The sequence below is a fragment of the Myxine glutinosa genome, chromosome 13 (assembly GCF_964187855.1).
Source record: "Myxine glutinosa chromosome 13, kmMyxGlut1.1, whole genome shotgun sequence".
Lineage (NCBI taxonomy): Eukaryota > Metazoa > Chordata > Myxini > Myxiniformes > Myxinidae > Myxine > Myxine glutinosa.
This window is the reverse complement of record NC_136273.1, coordinates 48,626,886-48,647,966: the sequence shown is the minus strand read 5'-3', so window position 1 is coordinate 48,647,966 and position 21,081 is coordinate 48,626,886. Positions and strand designations below refer to the sequence as shown.

At 45.3% G+C, this 21,081-nt stretch overlaps 1 protein-coding gene across 4 annotated transcripts in view; it reads left to right on the top strand.

The window, feature by feature from the left end:
• Positions 1–9,708: 9,708 nt before the first annotated feature.
• LOC137416210 (G-protein-signaling modulator 2) overlaps positions 9,709–21,081 on the top strand; it is a 134,266-nt gene continuing 122,893 nt past the window's right edge. Inside the window, exons 1-6 of one of the 4 annotated variants that reach the window (XM_078767414.1) lie at positions 9,709–10,001; positions 11,699–11,757; positions 17,829–18,050; positions 18,265–18,400; positions 18,900–19,042; positions 19,152–19,275. In XM_078767414.1, the coding sequence (XP_078623540.1) occupies positions 9,957–10,001; positions 11,699–11,757; positions 17,829–18,050; positions 18,265–18,400; positions 18,900–19,042; positions 19,152–19,275 (729 nt within the window). In that variant the 5' untranslated portion in view covers positions 9,709–9,956. Of the gene's footprint in view, positions 10,002–11,698; positions 11,758–16,781; positions 16,958–17,828; positions 18,051–18,264; positions 18,401–18,899; positions 19,043–19,151; positions 19,276–21,081 lie in introns of those variants that run through there. The other 3 variants (XM_078767416.1, XM_078767417.1, XM_078767415.1) reach the window with 3 other exon arrangements.

Here is a 21,081-nt window from a genome sequence, read left to right as displayed (position 1 = left end):
TGTAATCAAGTTCAAGCTACATCTTCTCCGATGGAGTTGGTGGAATCTGACAGGGGTTTCGATATTTGGTTCGGTCAATGTCGTGTGTCTAGCCCCACGGAGCTCGATTTTTCATTTTCGCCCCAAGATCAAGGTCACAAGGTCATGAAATTTTGAAAAGTCGATTTTTGATGGTTTTATTATTGTTCGCTTCCTGATAGGGTGAAATGTCGTACATGATCTTATATTATCAAATACATCATAAAATACTAGTTTTCCAACAAATTTCAGAATCTTCGATCTTTACCCTTTGAAGGTCACAAAGGTCAAATTTTCAAAGTTGTCGGAATCGAACTGAATTTTCGGTATTGTGTAGCTAACTAACCTCACAACTGATTAGACCTTATTTCCTATCTCATTTCAAGGTCAGTAACCTTCGTTTTGACATTTCCAGGCCAGCACCACACACAATTTAATGTACAGCTGGCTCTTAAAAGCCTGTGCACGCAGCGCATTGGGGCCCTTTGTAAATAGGCATTAGGCATGTTCACCGCATGTCGGGTGCCGACACCTTACACCTGCCACGTGGGCCCCCAACCCCCCAGTCCGGGCCTGTTTCGGTTATAGTCCGTCCTTTGTCATTGAAAACCGCTCGCTCGTGAACCATCGTCGTCTCCTGACTTGTTGTCCCCCTTCGCACCGCGGAGCGAAAGGGGGACTATGGTTTTCCCCTCTGTCTGTGCGTGCGTGCGTGCCTAAGCGAAGTACCGAATTCTAATTTGGTGTGTGGGTGCAACTAGTCATATGGAAGAACCATATTGAAAATTATGTCGCCACGTCAAAATCCAAGATGGCCGCCGCCATGTATGTCTGATGCCATGTACGTCTGAACCTTGTGAGCGGAATATCTTGAAAAATAAGCGAAGTACCAACTTCTAATGTGGTGTGTCGGTGTATCTTGGCATAAGGAAGAACGCTATTGAAAATTGGGTCGCCACGTCAAAATCCAAGATGGCCACCGCCATGTATGTCTGAACCTTGAGCGAAATATCTTGAAAAATAAACGAACTACTAACTTATAATCTGGTGTTTGGGTGTATCTAGGCATAAGGAAGAAAGCTATTGAAAATTGGGTCGCCACGTCAAAATCCAAGATGGCCACCGCCATGTATGTCTGAACCTTGTGAGCGGAATATCTTGAAAAATAAGCGAAGTACCAAATTCTAATCTGGTGTGTGGGTGTATCTAGTCATAAGGAAGAACGCTATTGAAAATTGGGTCGCCACGTCAAATCCAAGATGGCCGCCACCATATATATGTCTGAACCTTTTGAGAGAAATATCTTGAAAAAATAAACGAAGTACTAGCTTCTAATCTGTTGTGTGGGTGTATCTACGCATAAGGAAGAACGCTATTGAAAATTGGGTCGCCACGTCAAAATACAAGATGACCGCCTTGCGTCTGCCACTGTCAACTCACATCACTTCACCGACGGGGGACCAAGGCGTAACGCTTGTTGTTATTAAAAGCGTCTTTGGAAAAACGCCACGATAAAGCTAATTTAACATTGATATACACCTCAACATGCAACCGGATTGACGGCAATGGCAGGGAAAACCCATTCGGGGTAGAAACCCCCTTGGGGAGGGGGAAAATGAATGCACTACATGATTACATAATTATTACAATTATTACTACTAGGGCGTGCCCGTACGTGGGTGCAAAAAAACATGCGTGCAAACAACAACAACAAAAAAAAACTTTGAAACCACGTGGCAGTAACGACCACAGAACCCCCCCCTCTATTTACATGAAATGGTTTGGTCCATTCGCAAAGCCAAAGCGAACGGCTTGCGAGTACGGTAGAACCCCCCCCCTCTATTTACATGAAATGGTTTGGTCCATTCGCAAAGCCAAAGCGAACGGCTTGCGAGTACGGGTAAATAAATCGCCATAGCTCGGTAACTACTTCTCCGATTAATATGAAACCTTGAAAAGGCACATCCTCGGGTCCCCAGCAATATACCTGGCAAGTTTCAAGTATATCGGACCGGTAGTTGTCGAGAAACAGCGGTCGCAGACAAACACACACACACACACACACACACACACACACACACACACACACACACACACACACACACACACACACACACACACACAGACACACACACAGAGATTACTGGAATTATAGATAGATAATTACAATTATTATTTAATTATTACAATTACAATTATACGAATAATTTCATTATTACATATTAATGGTGCTCCCTTGGTCATCCTGTCAAGTTTGGTTGAGATTGGATAAGTAACGACGGAATGTATTGGCGTCAAAAATTAATCACACAGACGGACAGACAGATGCGAAATGACGTATTTTAGTGTGATTTTAGGATGATTTTAGCATGACGATGACTGTAAACGGCTGAAAAAATAAAGGTGGTGTAGCGGTTACCGGTAGCATGACACAATTACCCTGCACCGGCCGATGACGCAACCAGCCCGGGCGTGTTGAGACTTTAGTCAGGAGGAAAGCCAGTTGAACCCCTTCAAAAAACAAGTCATAGAGGTTTTTGCATTTTTGGCATCCTTGGGACTCCTAGTCAACATTTCTGGATGATAACATTAAATTTAGGTGGTGGCATTTTTTTTATTTGCGTATTTGCAAAATGGCTGCCACCTGCATCTAGCAAAAACAACCACTAGCACATCTCAGCAACTAATGGGTTGATTTTGTTGGTTTTACTATCAAATGATAGGTTTCCTAGGTTGCTGAATCGATTTGTGAGGTGACCGAAGCATTTCAAGGTCAAGATCACATGGTCAATGTGATATGTGACCGCAAAAAGATGAAAAATAGAAGGTTTCAGCATTTTATAGGCCAGTTCTGATGATTTTTTTTTTACCAGATATTAGGTCTATGGGCATATAAGTAGATTAACCAGGGTGTTTTGAGTGACTTGAAGTCGAGGTCAAATAGTAATGGTCAATTTCAAAGCCTGTTTGGTTTCATATTGGGCCACAGAAGACACGACACGGAAATATCAAATCTCAAATTTAATGCAAACACTTACAAAAGAGGTAATATAGCGACCACTTTACTATTCTACAAATTTATGCCACAATTGTTAATAGATGTTGTACTGATATTAGTTTATGAGTCTATACTGGCATCATCACCATCCTCATCACCCTCATCTTCTATGTTTGATCTCTTGGTCAGTGGATTGAGACACAGTTGGCCAGCTTCACAGGCACAGAACACTGTGCAACCGATGAGGCTACATTTGCAATTTCCACCCTTACAATCAGATTTTTCACATCCACACCGTACCATTTCAAGGATCTCATCAGGGGCCAGTTTTGTTCCTTGTGTGATGGTGCAGGGTTTCAGGACAGAGCCGTCTTGCTCCCATCCATGGTCTTTTGGACTGAGTTGTGGTGGTATGCCGGACATGGCTGTCAGCCAGTGCGCCACTTGGTAGTGCGCTCTCTTGATATTTTCTGTTACTGCTTCAGTTGTAGGTGGTAGACTACACAACTTGATAGATGTGCCAGCTCCTGTTTTATTCTTCCACATTTTGAGGCGGCACTCGGTCATTGATTTACATTCAGCATATGTTGTGCCAAAGCAGGCAATCAGGAAGGCAGTTGCTAAGCTGCAGATCTCAGTAAGATTGGCTTGAGGATCGCCAACGATGGACAAACTCTGTGGGTCAATTGTTTGAAGGGCCTTGAGTGCCACCTTTTTACCTATGTTGTAGGTTGCTGCGACAGTATCAATCCCTGTTAACGCATGCATTACAAGAATGGCCCTTGCCCTGCCCTTGTTCTTCCCGGCAGTGACTCTTAGATCTACAATCGAACGATCTGCACGAGGAGAGCTCATGAATAGAGGACTTGTACACTTGTGGGAGACATAGAAATGGAGGAGAAGAATGAATACATCTGTGTCATCTGAGATAACTTGAACGTTCTCCCCCATCGCACACCGTGATATGGCATGTTGAACGAGGATGGGATCAGCTTCTTCATGGCTTGATGAGAGATCTGTACGCTCCCGACATATCCCCATCATAATCTCTAGAGGCACATCACCTACACCTGCGAGAGTCAAACTATGTCCATTCTGTGTGGTGGGTTTGTAGAAGTCAGGATCCAGCAGGGCTTCAGCAACCATTCTGTTTAGCTGCATCTTGTTTTTGCAGACACCAAGGATTGCACTCTTAGGTGGTGTGGGCATGTCTGGTTTAAGTATGTGGATTCGGCTGGTTCCCTGCTTCTCCTGTCGGAGCAGGCGACAGTATGCCTTTGTACTGTTATCAAAGTATCTATCAAAGACAAACACGACATTTCCAGCCACCAATGCCTGCTTGACAAAGACCTTGAGTGCATCGATATACAACTGGAGTGCACCAGTTGGCCAGTTAATGGTCCACAGCAGAGCAGACACATCGTACACAGCAGTGTCGGCAGTAGAGATTGAACGCTTTGAAGTAGTGATTTGGAGAGCAGTTTTCAGGTTTGACTTTTGTGATACTCGCATCATTCCAGCTGAGTCGAATAGCGCCGGAGGATAGGCAGCAAGCTCCGTGCTCAGACAGGCATCTATGGGTACTGATCGGTTGCTTGACATCAGACCTATGATCCTCGCATAGATCATTTCCTGATCATACAACTTCTTGCCACCCAATGTTACATGTTTCTTCTTGTCATGCATAGTTACAATGGGCTTTGATAATTTATCATAGAAACCTGAAGGCCAGCTTTTCCTGAACTCTTTAACCATTGTTTGGCCAATGTCCACAGCATTGTGTGCATTTATGTCTTCATGTGCCATCTCACCTGTGACAATGTTCAATAGTTTACCATTTGGATGTTGGTCGGGATCCAGTGGATCAATAGCTAATGCAAGAGTCCTCTGTATACTCGCCCTGTCCTCCTTATCAGCTGCAATTCTCTTTGCTGATTCCTCTTTGTGAAATTTAGCTATGGGAGGCTCATTATCTGACATTCTGTTGAGACTTGCACAGACCTCGCCACAAATGGCAAAGCTGAGTGCCCACTTTGTCATCTGAGTATCATTTACAGCAAGGCCTGTGGCTCCTCCTGGCCCATGGCCGAGACGCATATATGTGGAGTGTGGACTCCATGAACTGATCTGTGAAAATTGAGTTGTTGAACCCTGGGATGACGAAGACCACAGTCATTCTTGAGCTCTTTCAGGCGTTCTGCAGGGAGCGACTCCATGTGGTGGATGTAGAACGAGCCATATCTCAGGTAATTGTAACAGCCTGCAGCTGCAAAATAGGGCAACATAGCTTTTACTGCTGCCAGCTGAAGTGGGAAGTCTTGCTCATGCGCTCCTCGAACGAATGCAGTCATAATAAACATTCCTTTTATCAGAGTGTCACTCTACAGCTTTGTGGTCTTGCTGCGTTTAGACCGTTCATTGAGGCAGTTGAGTAGGTCAACCATGCTTATTATTCCTGGATTCTGCTGTAGAAGATTCTGGAGCATCTCCTCTGTAAGCATTCGTAGAGCCCTGAAATTTTGAGGGTACTTTTTCCCGCTCATCATTTTGTCCACGCTGCCAAATGTTGCAGAAAGAATTGATTTCAGGGCAAGAGAGAGGATGATGCAAACGGCATGAATAAAAGCCATGAGAGTGTGCATACCACCAAGTAGAGGGATGGTATTCCTGAAGTAAGAAGGAGAATGAAACAGTATGTCTACCGTGACCTTGTATAGTTGCTGATCTACAGTAAATATTAGGACCTTCTGTCCCGTCCCTGATTCACTGATCAGAGTGAGGCCTTTCTCGATTGCTGTTAGTATAGTTGAGGGGGATGCAGGAACTTTGTCGATCAAAGGGAGGTAGACCAATTTTGCCTTGGGCTTAATCACCATACCCGATTTCCGAGCTAGTTGTGTATTGTACCCACTCCACTCTGGACATGATTCAACTGTCAGTATGTCCTTCATGAATTGGTAGTCCAGTTCATCGCAGCGCTGAACGGATATTACCTGGGAACAGAGGAATGAAAGGGGTGGAATTTGATATAAGGCTTTGTCTGGTGGCATAGGAGGGTTCTTTGGGCCATCATATAGGATCCCAGGCACTTCAAAGTCCACAGATTTGTGCCGGTCCTCTATTTTCTGGCGTAAAATGGTTTGACGTTCCCCTGCAACTGGGTCTGAGCTGACAGAGTCCTCAGTTTGAGCAAGGACCATGGCCAAAGAATGGCAGAGTTTATTACAGTTTTGAGATGAGATCTCACAGTCAAAATTGTCTGCACAGCAGTGGATCAAACTGTCTCCATTAAACCTAAATTCCTCCATTTCTTCTGCCACTGCAACAGCTGCTGAGTATTTAAACAATGTCACCTCATCATAGGAACAGCACACACCAAACTTATGGAGAAGAGTTGTAAGACTTTTATTTCTCCCCATTGCCACTCCAAGAGAAATCTGGAGATCAGTTGGAGACTTGTGGACCATTCCGGAAATCATATTACTAATCATGAGGGCAGGCAGAGAATCACCTAACTTTCCACTCACTTTGTCAAGCAGACTCAGTAGTGTTTCACTGACTGATTCACGAGCGATATCAACATCTATGTTGACTGTGTAGGTATTCCTCTTCTTCTTGGATGTGAAAGTCTCTTTTAGTATTTTCTGTGCAACTTTAGACAGGGCTGCATCAATTCCATCGTCGTCATCATCACGCTTCAGAATATGTAATAACTTGGTTGTTTCAGATGCAAATGCAACAATACTGGCGAGACCTGGTGAAGACAGAACTATTATAGCATCTTTGAAATAATTCTTTATCTTCTGTATGAGAATGTTTCTCTGTGTGATTGTAGTACCTCTGCTGTCTTCATACTCCTGTTGCAGTTCAACTGAATTCCACATCTTTGCCTTATTAACGGACATTGTATCTGCCAGAGAAAGGAAAGATGGGTCTTCGGGTGCCTTGCTGTCGATGTTGTTGAAGTTGTACAGGAAATTGGTTTTACACGCGCGATGATACCTTGCATCAGCTGCATGAAGATCAGACTCAATCATAGAATCTATTCTTGTCTTGACCACATGCCCTAGTCTGTCATTTCTTTCACAGCATTTTGCGCAAATAACCGTTGTCAACTGTCTGCCATGCTTGTCAACATCAGTACGTACAAGACATGCAGGTTTGCGACGATTGCGTGGAACTTTAGCGTCATACTCACATGGTAATGTACAAATTGTAGGATTCGCACAAAAAATACAATGTATCTTGAAATCAAACTTTACACCACTCTCATCTACGGGAGCATCTGATCTCAACTGTTTGGCATGTCGAGCTTCAGTTAACTCCTCATCTCTACGCCTTTTTTCTACTCTATCTACAAGTAATTTAGAAGTATATAAAGATGCACACTTTCTGTGAATCTTTATTGAATAGTCACTCTCCAGCTGTTGGTGTAGCCCGTCACCTCTTCGTTTACTGGCTGACCGAATACTGTCAATTCGGGTTTCAGTGACGCTGACTTGGAAATCATCCCCAGCTGCTCTGCACTGACCAACTCTCCCAAATGTGCATTCCATATTAGAGGACCTAAAGAGTAGAAAAAATATATATAATGAAATCAGTAAAATCTTATCCGCTTTTAAGCAATGCATCAGCAACTAAGAGTCTGTAACATATTTACAGGCGGAGTTAAATTTTCAAATTTTGCAAAAACGTGTAACTATATTTTCTTTTCTTACAGTTCAAAGTAATTATAAATTTTAGGCATTTTAAAATATTGTTAAATGGCCAATTCTTAAACATTGACTGTGACATATAAGATACAATAACAAAGATAAATGAGGAATATTTGCATTACTCTTACCTTGTAGAGTCTTGTGACATGCAAATGTGAGAACTTTACATCAAAAATATTATGCATGTACCCAGCCTGTTTGTGATATGATCTAGCAAACTCTGTTCAGGAACCTGGGGATAAAGGGAAAAAACAATTGAAACTGTTGACCAACAACTTTCTGGTAGTATCTATGCTAAATATACATACTATGCGACTCCAACACTCTGTAAAGGAACTTTTGTTTGGTAAAAGATTATACAAACCTATTCATTGATTGATGCCGTTTTTTGTTTCCAGGTTATAAAATGACCTTGACCTCAACACTATGACCTTGACCATGAATTGCATCAGTGAAGTGGGAAATGAACGCAACACCCTAAAACATAAACTTAAGTAGCAATTGAGTTAATCAAAATTTAAAAATAACTGGCCATGTCATTTTATTGGTTTGGGGGTCAAAATTGACATAAACATTGACCTTGTACAAGTGACCTTGACCTTGAAATGCTTCGGTCACCTCACAAATCGATTCAGCAACCTAGGAAACCTATAATTTGATAGTAAAACCAACAAAATCAACCCATTAGTTGTTGACATGTGCAAGTGGTTGTTTTGCTAAATGCGGGTGGCAGCCATTTTGCAAATACGCAAATAAAAAAAATGCCACCGCCTAAATTTAATGTTATCATCCAGAAATGCTGACTAGGGGTCCCAAGGATGCCAAAAATACAAAAACCTCTATGACTTGTTTTTTTGAAGGGGTTTAGTTGGATTTTGCATGTTTTCCCCCTGACTACTTGCCTTTACCGGGCGAACGCTTGCCTTGCATACCACGCCCCGCCTGAGAGGCGTGGCTTTTGTGTGTTGAGTTTCTGATATATATTGCCGCCCGTTCGATGGGCTGATTCAGTGCTTTGGAGTTCGTTTGAGTGAGCTGGGAATAAATAAGCTCAGAGAAACCTAATTCCTGGCGTCGTCCATTTTGTCCGATTTTATCGTGCGAGCACAGCTCCCACAGTGGGGGCATTTCCCCCTCCCCCATCCTCCCCAAACTCCACTGGTGCAAGAATGAAGAAGTTGAGTGGAGAGAGGAGGCGAAAAATATAATTTTGTGTTGCAGGTTGTGACCACAGCGTGGTCAAACTCAATGTTGTTATTTTTCTATCGTGGTATTTTTACCACGGCCTTCCTTCCAGCTAGTGTGCTGCTAAACGGCAGACCTGGCTTCATATTAATGTTCAAAATATAACATTCGATTTAAATAGGGTGTTGCTCGATAATAAACTGACCATGACCCACTGATAAGACGGATGGCCGACATGACCGCATTGTTGAACCTCGCTTTTCGCTTCGCATACAAGAGAATTGCCAATTATGAAGAAGTACTGAAGTATAGCGCGCACAATGAAGAAGAAACCCCCGCATGCGCACCAAATGGCGGTTTCAACGGCAGTTTACAACTCTGTGAACTTTTCGTTAACAAATCTATTTCTGGTGAGCTGTGTTCACCTTTGACCATGTTTATCATGTTTGAGTAAACAAACACTCATGGAATTGAGAAAAATTACTGTTGATCCCGTTTAACTGTTTGACTGTGCGACTTGTTTGAGTTTTATTTGTTCGCTAACTGTTCGTTTTCAGAATTTCTTGCAGGTGCAACTGATGTGCGAAATGAATCTGATGGGGAGTAAATAAAAGCGAAATAGTAAAATTTCCATCATTTTTTACGGATTATGTGATGTACTAAGTTGTGGATTATTTGATGTAAAAAGTTGTTCGTTGAGCGTTGTTTCCGTTTCAACATCTGCGCTGTCAAAACTACTAACCACGCCCATCCGCTATGGCACACGTGACAGAATGGCGTGTTATAATTGGCTCGGCGCACCTGCTGCATTGTGGGGGCTTGTGGGGAGTTTTGGCCGTTTGGACTGCAAACATTTTGAGTGCCAATGTAGTAACAAGAAGCAATACCATGTATACTAGGTGTCGTGTATTGTAATGACAGTGAAGGAAGCGTGAGGTGGGCCAGTGAAAGAAGGCGGTCGAAGTTGACGAGGAGAGGCGGAGGAGGAGGAGGAGGAGAAGGGGGGCATAAGGAACTGTGGCCGTGGGATCGGAAGGAAAATGTCATTAACAATTCTTCCGATCGCCAAGGCCGACGCTGAGCAGGTTCGTTCGGTGTCCGGATTATTCCCTGTACCTTGATTGTGTCTCCTCAACTACCTACCGCCCCTCTTCCCCCACACTGCCCCTACCATCCTCTCCTCCACACTACCCATACCTTCGCTCTCTCTGCACTGTCCCTACCGCCCCCTCTTCCCCCACACTGTCCCTACCGCCCCCTCTTCCCCCACACTGTCCCTACTGCCCCCGCTTCCCCCACACTGCCCCTACCATCCTCTCCTCCACACTACCCATACCTTCCCTCTCTCTGCACTGTCCCTACCGCCCCTCTTCCCCCACACTGTCCCTACCGCCCCCTCTTCCCCCACACTGTCACTACCGCCCCTCTTCCCCCACACTGCCCCTACCATCCTCTCCTCCACACTACCCATACCTTCCCTCTCTCTGCACTGTCTCTACCGCCCCTCTTCCCCCACACTGTCCCTACCGCCCCCTCTTCCCCCACACTGTCCCTACCGCCCCTCTTACCCCACACTGTCCCTACTGCCCCTGCTTCCCCCACACTGTCCCTACCGCCCCTCGCCCCCTACACTGTCCCTACCGCCCCTCGTCCCCTACACTGTCCCTACCGCTCCCACTTCCCCCACACTGTCCCTTCCGCCCCCTCTTCCCCCACACTATCGCTACAGCCTCCTCTTCCCCCACACTGTCCCTACCGCCCCCGCACTCCCCACACTGTCCCTACTGCCCCCGCTCCCCCCACACTGTCCCTACCGCCCCTGCCCCCCCCACACTGTCCCTACCGCCCCCGCTCCCCCACACTGTCCCTACCGCCCCCGCTCCCCCCACACTGTCCCTACCGCCCCCGCTCCCCCCACACTGTCCCTACCGCCCCCGCTCCCCCCGCACTGTCCCTACCGCCCCGCTTCCCCCACACTGTCCCTACCGCCCCCTCTTCCCCCACACTGTCACTACCGCCCCCGCTTCCCCCACACTGTCCCTACCGCCCCCTCTTCCCCACACTGTCCCTACCGCCCCCTCTTCCCCCACACTGTCCCTACCGCCCCCGCTTCCCCCACACTGTCCCTACCGCCCCTCTTCCCCACACTGCCCCGACCATCCTCTCCTCCACACTGACCCTACCATCCTCTTCCCCCACACTGCCCCTACCACCCTCTTCCCCCACACTGCCCCTACCACCCTCTTCCCCCACACTGCCCCTACCACCCTCTTCCCCCACACTGCCCCTACCACCCTCTTCCCCCACACTGCCCCTACCACCCTCTTCCCCCACACTGCCCCTACCACCCTCTTCCCCCACACTGCCCCTACCACCCTCTTCCCCCACACTGCCCCTACCACCCTCTTCCCCCACACTGCCCCTACCACCCTCTTCCCCCACACTGCCCCTACCACCCTCTTCCCCCACACTGCTCCTACCGCCCTCTCTACCCCACACTGTTCCACTCCCCGTCTTATTGAAACTTTTTGGTGGTCATTGCCCCCTTGTAGTGCTTATGCCATAACCATTGATTTCGGTGACTTCACCGGTTTGTGCATCTGGTGGTGAATTACCCTCGGGCTGTAAAGGAAATTTCATTTGAAGTTCAAACATCAATAAAGTCTTGGGATGGTCATTTGGTAACTCATTGTGAGTGTGTTCATTTTGGGGTTTGTGTGGGTTCTTTTATTTATATTTATATTCTGTACTGGCCAAGTATTTATTCTTGCTTTCCTACCAGCTGGCTTCACACGTTGATACCACACAGCCTCAAGCAAGTCAGCACACCAGTTGGTTAAGGTGGGCCTACCTCCCTTTCCCCTGCTTTTACTCAGACTTGCTGCAAAGTTGTTAACTCACATGTGCTTTAGTCCAGTGAGCTTATGCGATCGAGCAAGTGAGTGAGTGAGTGAGTCTGTAAACACTTCAGTCATTATCGCTTGAACCAAACACACGATTTTGATGAAACTTGCCCACAAGTTTCATATTTGATGCCCAATTAAGGTGTATTGACAGCATCAAAATCTGTGCTCATTTAATGGGTTGAAATCAGGCCGAGAACGCTAAAAATTCCTGCCCTAATTTAAAGGGGGGCGTTCCATCAACAGCACAGCCATGCCCTGTGCCAAAAACATGCCCTGTGCCAAAAACATGCCCTCTGCCAAAAACATGCCCTCTGCCAAAAACATGCCCTCTGCCAAAAACATGCCCTGTGCCAAAAACATGCCCTCTGCCAAAAACATGCCCTGTGCCAAAAACATGCCCTGTGCCAAAAACATGCCCTCTGCCAAAAACATGCCCTGTGCCAAAAACATGCCCTGTGCCAAAAACATGCCCTGTGCCAAAAACATGCCCTGTGCCAAAAACATGCCTTGTGCCAAAAACATGCCCTGTGCCAAAAACATGCCCTGTGCCAAAAACATGCCCTGTGCCAAAAACATGCCCTGTGCCAAAAACATGCCCTGTGCCAAAAACATGCCCTCTGCCAAAAACATGCCCTCTGCCAAAAACATGCCCTCTGCCAAAAACATGCCCTCTGCCAAAAACATGCCCTCTGCCAAAAACATGCCCTGTGCCAAAAACATGCCCTGTGCCAAAAACATGCCCTGTGCCAAAAACATGCCCTGTGCCAAAAACATGCCCTGTGCCAAAAACGTGCCCTGTGCCAAAAACGTGCCCTGTGCCAAAAACGTGCCCTGTGCCAAAAACGTGCCCTGTGCCAAAAACGTGCCCTGTGCCAAAAACGTGCCCTGTGCCAAAAACGTGCCCTGTGCCAAAAACGTGCCCTGTGCCAAAAACGTGCCCTGTGCCAAAAACGTGCCCTGTGCCAAAAACGTGCCCTGTGCCAAAAACGTGCCCTGTGCCAAAAACGTGCCCTGTGCCAAAAACGTGCCCTGTGCCAAAAACGTGCCCTGTGCCAAAAACGTGCCCTCTGCCAAAAACGTGCCCTCTGCCAAAAACATGCCCTCTGCCAAAAACATGCCCTGTGCCAAAAACATGCCCTGTGCCAAAAACATGCCCTGTGCCAAAAACATGCCCGCTGCCAAAAACATGCCCTCTGCCAAAAACATGCCCTCTGCCAAAAACATGCCCTCTGCCAAAAACATGCCCTCTGCCAAAAACATGCCCTCTGCCAAAAACATGCCCTCTGCCAAAAACATGCCCTCTGCCAAAAACATGCCCTCTGCCAAAAACATGCCCTCTGCCAAAAACATGCCCTGTGCCAAAAACATTTCTTTTGGCAAGTTTTGGAATACAAGAAATATCCGTGGATGAGAGATTTCGGGTTCTAACCATTTTCTATTGGTACAAGCGAGCAGCACCTCTGTATAAGACATCCAGACAGACACTCAGGCAGACACACACACACACACACACACACACACACACACACACACACACACACACACACACACACACACACACACACACACACACACACACACACACACACACACACACACACACACTCTCTCAGGCAGACACACACACCAAAATGTAGTATAATTTCTCTTGCGGCCCCGGAACCAGACAAACAATATATTTATAATAGCCCTCACAGTTTCCACCACCCTCACTGCCAACGTGATTAACATTCAATATCATTTTTACGGCATGGCCTGTTGGGGCAATGTTGTCTAAAACGGCGTTTATCTGTCCGTATGTCCACACAAACGTACACCAATCAGAGCTGAGGATCTGGTCACATGATAGGGAGACAGAATTTGGTAATCTTTACATTTGCAAATTTTATTAAAATGAAATATAACAACCTCCTGTGGAACGTTTTGAGGTCCCAGCAGGTGCCTTAAGGTAGGTAGGAGGTTTCAGAAATTCTTCGATACAATTATGATTTTGAAATGCGATCGACACATGTCTTGCTCCCGAATCAGATGTGGACAGATGACGACGGTTCGCTGGTTTGATACCTCGATACAATCGTGATTTGACATTATATTTTGATATATCAATACCATAGTATTAATTTCTGATTGGAATGATGAATGATGCTGTTTCAAATGAGAATATATAGAATGTGCTGCCAATACCTGACATTTGACTGAAGGTGGCACAGGAATGTGGAATTTATTGGTTCATCGTTTGCCATTCGCTGTTTTTTACCCAGGTCATTCACGAACCGGCTGTCCATGCCTGAAGTCAAAACAAATTAATGCTTACATTATTTTCTAACTGGTATCCCCACCCAGGTCATACTTCCCAGGTCATACTTCCCATACCCAGGTCCTCTTCAACTAAAGTATCAAACGAGCCCGAAAGAGCCAGGCATGAGGATAGAGGATAATATATGCAATTCCAGTGAATGCTAAAGATGACGATCATTTGTTGTTAAATTAATAATGTCATAACCTTCTGATTCTTCCTAACTCTTCTTCATAACCTTTGGGTTCTTCCTAACTCATCTTCATAACCTTCTGGTTCTTCCACACTCATCTTCATAACCTTCTGGTTCTTCCTAACTCGTCTTCATAACCTTCTGGTTCTTTCTAACTTTTCTTGCCAACTCATCTTCATAACCTTCTGGTTCTTCCCAACTCATCTTCATAACCTTCTGGTTCTTCCCAACTCATCTTCATAACCTTCTGGTTATTCCTAACTCATCTTCGTAACCTTCTGGTTCCTCCCAACTCATCTTCATAACCTTCTGGTTCTTCCCAACTCGTCTTCATAACCTTCTGGTTCTTTCTAACTTTTCTTGCCAACTCATCTTCATAACCTTCTGGTTCTTCCCAACTCATCTTCATAACCTTCTGGTTCTTCCCAACTCATCTTCATAACCTTCTGGTTATTCCTAACTCATCTTCATAACCTGGTTATTCCTAACTCATCTTCGTAACCTTCTGGTTCTTCCCAACTCATCTTCATAACCTTCTGGTTCTTCCCAACTCATCTTCATAACCTTCTGGTTATTCCTAACTCATCTTCATAACCTTCTGGTTCTTCCTAACTCGTCTTCATAACCGTCTGGCTCCCCCTCCCATTCACGCTCTGCGGTAAATTATCCTCCTATCCTGAAAACAGTTAGAATCGCTATGGTTTTTGGTTGTGTTCCAATAACTCTGTGTTGTTTTTAGCCCCTTTGTCTTCTCCAAAATAGTCTTCTTTATTGAATGTTGAAGGCCCACTCTCGCCGTGAAGGGCATGCACATTCGACCCGGCTTCTGATCCTGAAGTCATTGTCTGAGATCCTTGACGGGCAAGTTTTCTGAAAACTTTGGAAAACTCGTCGCGATGTTAAGATCGCTTGTAATCGACTGTGGGCTGCCCCAACCTCCCCCCACCGCCCATTTCCCCTTATATGGGCCTATCTCAGCAGGCGCTTTGTTTATAGATTGAGAAACACAAAGATACAGGTCATTATTATTGTGGACAGGTTGGGTGTGTGACAAGGACCAATTGAATAGATTTTAGTGAAGATCCAGATCTAGGTATTATAATTTTTTAAATTAAGTAATGTGATTCTTCATAATTGAGAAATGGAGCCAAAAATGATATATAGCTGGATATTTCAAAAAGTTGTGGACGAGTTATGACAAAACTAGGTGGATGAGTTGGGTCGGTGACCAGAACAAGCCAAATAGATTTTGGTTCCAATCCCGATGCAGATCCGGCCTATCTTTGGGATAGAAAACGTAAACTGTTCAGCCAGGTTGTGCTCTACTCAGTGCCGTTCTAGTTATTTTCTGTAAATGTCGGTCGAGGCTCGTGGAATAGCCCTTTATTTATTTTTGTATACGAAAACGGGGCTCACGGAAGATTGGGGACACAGAATGGCTAAAATACAGTTGAGATGGAGATCAGCTGAAAAACAGCAGGGTAGGACACTTATGGGTGAGGGGATGATTGAGAAAGTTGAGGTTGAGGTAGGAGGACATGTGGGTGGTGGGAGAGGGGGGGGGGGGGGGAGGGAGGGTGGTCTAGGGAAGCGATGAATGAGGTTGATACAAACTTCATGGGTCAGGAGGGTTTTAATTGTTTTAAAAACCAATGCCAAAAAGACTCTCGGGCATCTGTCGAATCATTTAAAAAAATTTTTTTATTCGGCCAAAATCTCAGCGTGTGCTGATTGTTAGGACAAACCCCTCTGTGGCAATATTCTGTAGAGAGTAGTGGTTAATTAATAAAAGTGTAGCTCTCTGTTTTGAATGACCTGATGGGCCCTAATAGCCTCACAGGGATCACAGGAAGTGTCAACCTGTTCTGGTTTTGTCGCAGCTTTATGATTATGGAGATTAATGACAAGGATGTCAAAATTAAATAATGCAAGAAAAACACAAAGGTATTTGGAACTCTGCAGTTGGCTCGTCATGTAATTCTATCCACCACAGGTGTGGCACCTTGGCGTCTCTGTCGACCTGAACCCACAAGAGCTATACCTCTTGTAAACCAAAACCCGACTGTAGACACCAACCCACCAGAAGCAATGGAAATGCAGGTCTCAAAAGTTTGCTGCACAACTGTTGCACTTGATTTGCATTGTGATCTTACCAAAGGTTTAATATCGACAGCAGTTTGTGTGTACCTAGCGAGCATTAGTCATGAAGTTATGCTACCAGGCATGTGCCTTGAATGTGTTGTTTTGGAACCTGCCGGGTGCACCATCAAAACCTCCCTTCACTGCTACTCGATCACTATAAATTATTCGCAAGTTCGAGCCTGCTTGGTGGAACCGGAGAAGCAACAAAGCTAAGTTCGTGGTCGTCCCACCTCCTGCAATTTCCCCAAGCAACCAATTAGGTTTAAGCAGGGGCGGCAACTGTTTTAGAATTTGCAGAGTCTGATTGGCTGGTAACCTCACCCAACCTGAAACTGCAGGATTATCTTGGAGATGTAGTACTCTCACTCCTTCCCCCCCAATGACGTTGCGATCAGTGTTTTAATGTGTGATTATCAAAGGCTATTGATACCTGCAGTGTCAAAGTTTTGCGAACTATACTTTGGTGGGAATGGAGAGTGAGGGGACTGGTCACCTACGTTACAGGTAAGATTTTGTTTGCTGTTCCACCATTAAAACATTATTGTAATGGAGGAACAAACTACAGCCACCTGGGGTTGTATGGTGTTGTTTTATTTCTAGATGGCACCTTCTTTCTTCACTGCTTGCACAGAAGAGCCAGTTTTTCCATGCATTTTCTTTTTGTGAAGGAGGAGTCCGAGTCTGGACTGTAGCTACAATAGACTCCCTAACTACTTTACAAATTGCTCCCATGCAAAATGCATTTCCAAGCACTCATGATTTCATCTTGGCCTGTACCAAATCGACCGCACAAACAAAGTTTTATTACTTCCGCCAGTGAAGGTGGACGGAGGTTATGGTTTCACCTCTGTCTGTCTGTCTATAAGCAGGATATCTCCAAGTTGTGATGGATTCGGATGAAATTTGGTGGACAGGTTGGACATGTGATAAGGATGAAATAAGATTTTGGTGAGGATCCAGATCCGGATGCAGCTCCATGGTACTCACAAGTACAAAATCGACCAGTGCCAAACATCTAGATTCCAAAATAGCACGATTCAATTTCTGTTAAAGTGTCTTGATGACTAGGGGTAGGTAGTATGATGGAATGAGTGGGGTACAAAACGTAAACTGTTTAACCTGGCAGAGGTGTGTGCTCTCCCGAATGCTGTTCTAGGTTATCTGTGTGTGCTTCTCTTTTCCTTGATCTCTTTAAAATCTCTGCTGATCACTTCATTATCTCGCTGTATTCTCTCAAGTCTCACTTACTCATCTTCTGTTGGCTTGTTACCCGACTTTTCGACCTATATCCTGTCCCACTTATAATGATCATCCTTTATTTTCTCTCATCTCATACCCACACATCGCTCACTTGTTCTTCGTCACCTTTGTGCAGGATGGAGGCTTCTTGTTTGGAGTTGGCCCTCGAAGGCGAGCGATTGTGTAAAGCTGGAGACTTTGTGACAGGTGCCTCGTTCTTTGAAGCAGCGGTTGACATTGGAACCGAAGATGCCCAGACACTCAGTGCGATCTACAGCCAGCTGGGTAGTGCCTACTACCACCTTGGACAGTTTTCTCGAGCACTTACCTACCACACGCATGACCTGACCCTAGCACGGTGAGCGTCCCGTAGCCCAGTGCTTCTGTTAAACTCGAGCCTTATTCAGCCCATGCAAATGAATATTTGTTCACATCACATCTGCCTGAAAATTCTCATTCTCACGAAAATATTTCCTATCGACTGTGCATATGGAGTTTTATTTTCATCACTCGTCGAATCCTGTGACTTTGTGAGTAATGCCTGTGCCTGTGTCCAACGACCCGATCTGCAGGACGATGAGCGACAAGGTTGGCGAGGCAAAAGCAAGTGGGAACCTTGGAAATACGTTGAAGGCTCTAGGACAGTTTGATGAGGCGATACGCTGCTGCGGCCGTCAGTTGGAGATTTCCCGACAGTTGGGAGATGAGGTATGTGCAATGGTGCAGATGGCCGATGATGTTAGCACAGCACAATGTGGTTTGGCCACAATTGTGATGCATATGAGGTGTGTCATGCAACCTCCAACTGATGTATTGTTTATTGTTTAAATGTATAAATACTCAGCATGTGAAAGTTTGCACTTCCATTATTTATTTTGCACTAAGAGGTGAGGGGAGAAGAGAGGTTGCCGTGTGTTTTCACATGACTGGAATTAGGGTGTGGTGTTCGTTCACCTCTGCCCTTGCCGAAAGCTGCCAAACCTTTGTGCCAAAGAAATTGTCATGTGAATTGACTTCAAAAATTGTTTATTTTACCTTTTCCAAACTCCTTCTCTAGTATATCCACATTTACTCCCCCCCATCCCCCCCCCCCCCTGCCCCACTCCAAAGTTTTTATTTATTTATTATTAATTCCCTGATGAAGTGTTTATAACTGCTGCACTTGCAGATCGGTGATGTTCGTTTTTGTATCATTGCTGCGTGCCAGGTCGGTGAGGCAAAGGCGTTGTACAATCTGGGTAATGTGTATCACTGCCGCGGTAAGCAATCAGATGCCTGGGGCTCTGGTGAACTTGCTGAACTGACCAGTGAATCTTCAGAAGCTCTGCATATGGCAGTGCGCTGCTACCAGTAAGACAATTGACTAGGCCTTGTTTTCCAGTTTGTTTCCACCTTTCCACTGTTTTAAGCCTTCTAGACCTCGCACTGCTTCGGTTAAGATCCATCACTTGCCTCGCAGAGAGAACCTGGAGCTGGCCCGCAGACTCGGGGACAAGGCGGCGCAGGGTCGGGCCCTAGGGAACCTTGGAAACACGCACTACCTTTTGGGAGAATACTCGCAGGCAGTGATGTTCCACGAAGAGGTAAGTAAGCTACAGACGTTCCATCAGCTGTCACAAGACTGTCAAGAGTTGCGTGTCAGTGATGGATACCCCGTTCTTCTTCAGCAGCCTTGTTTTGACCGGTGTGATTTTTATGGGAACGTTGTGTACCTAACATTTATCCCATCCCTGGTGTTGGCTTAGCGGTTAGGGTGCCGGCTTGGGATCCTAGGATCCTGGGTTCGAATCCCGGTCGATCGCTAAATTAACACCAGGGGGGTTGACTCAGCCTGTCATCCTTCCGAGGTCGGCAAATTGAGTACCAGCTTGCTGGGATGAATGATCCCGGTGTGTACCCCGGCTTAGAATAGGTACACCGTATCCCTGCGCATCGTAAGAGCGTGACCAAGGGTTGGCGTCAGGAAGGGCATCCGGCCATAAAAACATTGCCTCAAACAGGGAACCATGATTGTCATGGGGCCCGCAAGGCTAACCCCTGCTCTCGTGGGGAAAATGGCCTTAAAACGATCATTCATTCATTCATTCATTCATTCATTCATTCATATTGTGCACCTAACATGGAGTTGACTGTGTTGGATAATTTTGTACACATTCTGAGAAGCATTATGGGTTTTTGAAACTAGTGTCTGATTCTGTGATGGCAACATTATTGGCTCATTGATCATGTACCTCACCCTGGCCTGCTAATTGTGATGCATCTTCATGTGGTCCAAAAAGGAAGGTAATGACTTGTTTTCATTGAAGTTCTATATTTTGTATTCTCTCTAATGCTGAAGTACTGTTTCTTGACTTTATGGATACCACTCCACAATGTTCTATGGAAGTGCCACCAGTAAGAATATAAAATGTGAACGGATGGATCTGGTTTCCTGGATTTATTGATGTTCGAACTAGTTGGTTCAATTCAGTTCACTTTTATTTTCATTTCGTAGCTTCCGCTGATTTCTATGACAATTTCCGAATGTATATACCAATATATAACATTTGCTCCAACTATCACCAAAAATACATCAAATGGAAATATACAAAAAGGTTGCCCACATAAAATGGTCTACAGTTGTAAATCAAAGCAAAGGAAGGTGAATGCAATTTCAATACAAGAGCGGCACTCAGAAGTTGAAGCCTCCACCTGGTTGGCCATATCATTCAATGGTGAAGAATGAATGAATGAATGATCGTTTTTAAGGCCATTTTCCCCGCTAGAGCGGGGGTTAGCCTTGCGGGCCCCATGACAATCATGGTTCCCTGTTTGAGGCAATGTTTTTATGGCCGGATGCCCTTCCTGACGCCAACCCTTAGTCACCTCTTACGATGCGCAGGGATACGGTGTACCTATTCTAAACCGGGGTCCACACCGGGATAACTTAACACCGGGTGAAGAATAACTTTAAAATTCTACTAGTTGGATCTGGATCTGGATCTTCACCAAAATTTAATCGATTCTTCCTTGTCACACACACAACCTGTCCAACAAGTTTCGTCCAAATCCATCCATAACTTTTTGAGATATCCTGCTATGTATCGTTTTTGGCCCTATCTCCCAATGGTGAAGAATCACTTAAAAAGTCTAGTAGGCGGATCCGAATCCGGATCTTCACCAAAATCGAATCATTTCGTCGGTATCACATACGCTACATCTCTGCTAAATATTGCCTGAATCCGTCCACAACTTTTTGAGACATTTTGTTCACAAACGGACAGACAGACAAACGGACAGACAGACAGGGGTGAAAACATAACCTCCATCCACCTTTGGTGGCTTTCACATTTTCACATTTCCTAATAAGTTCACATAACGTGCGGGTTCACTCATCATTATCAGTTCAT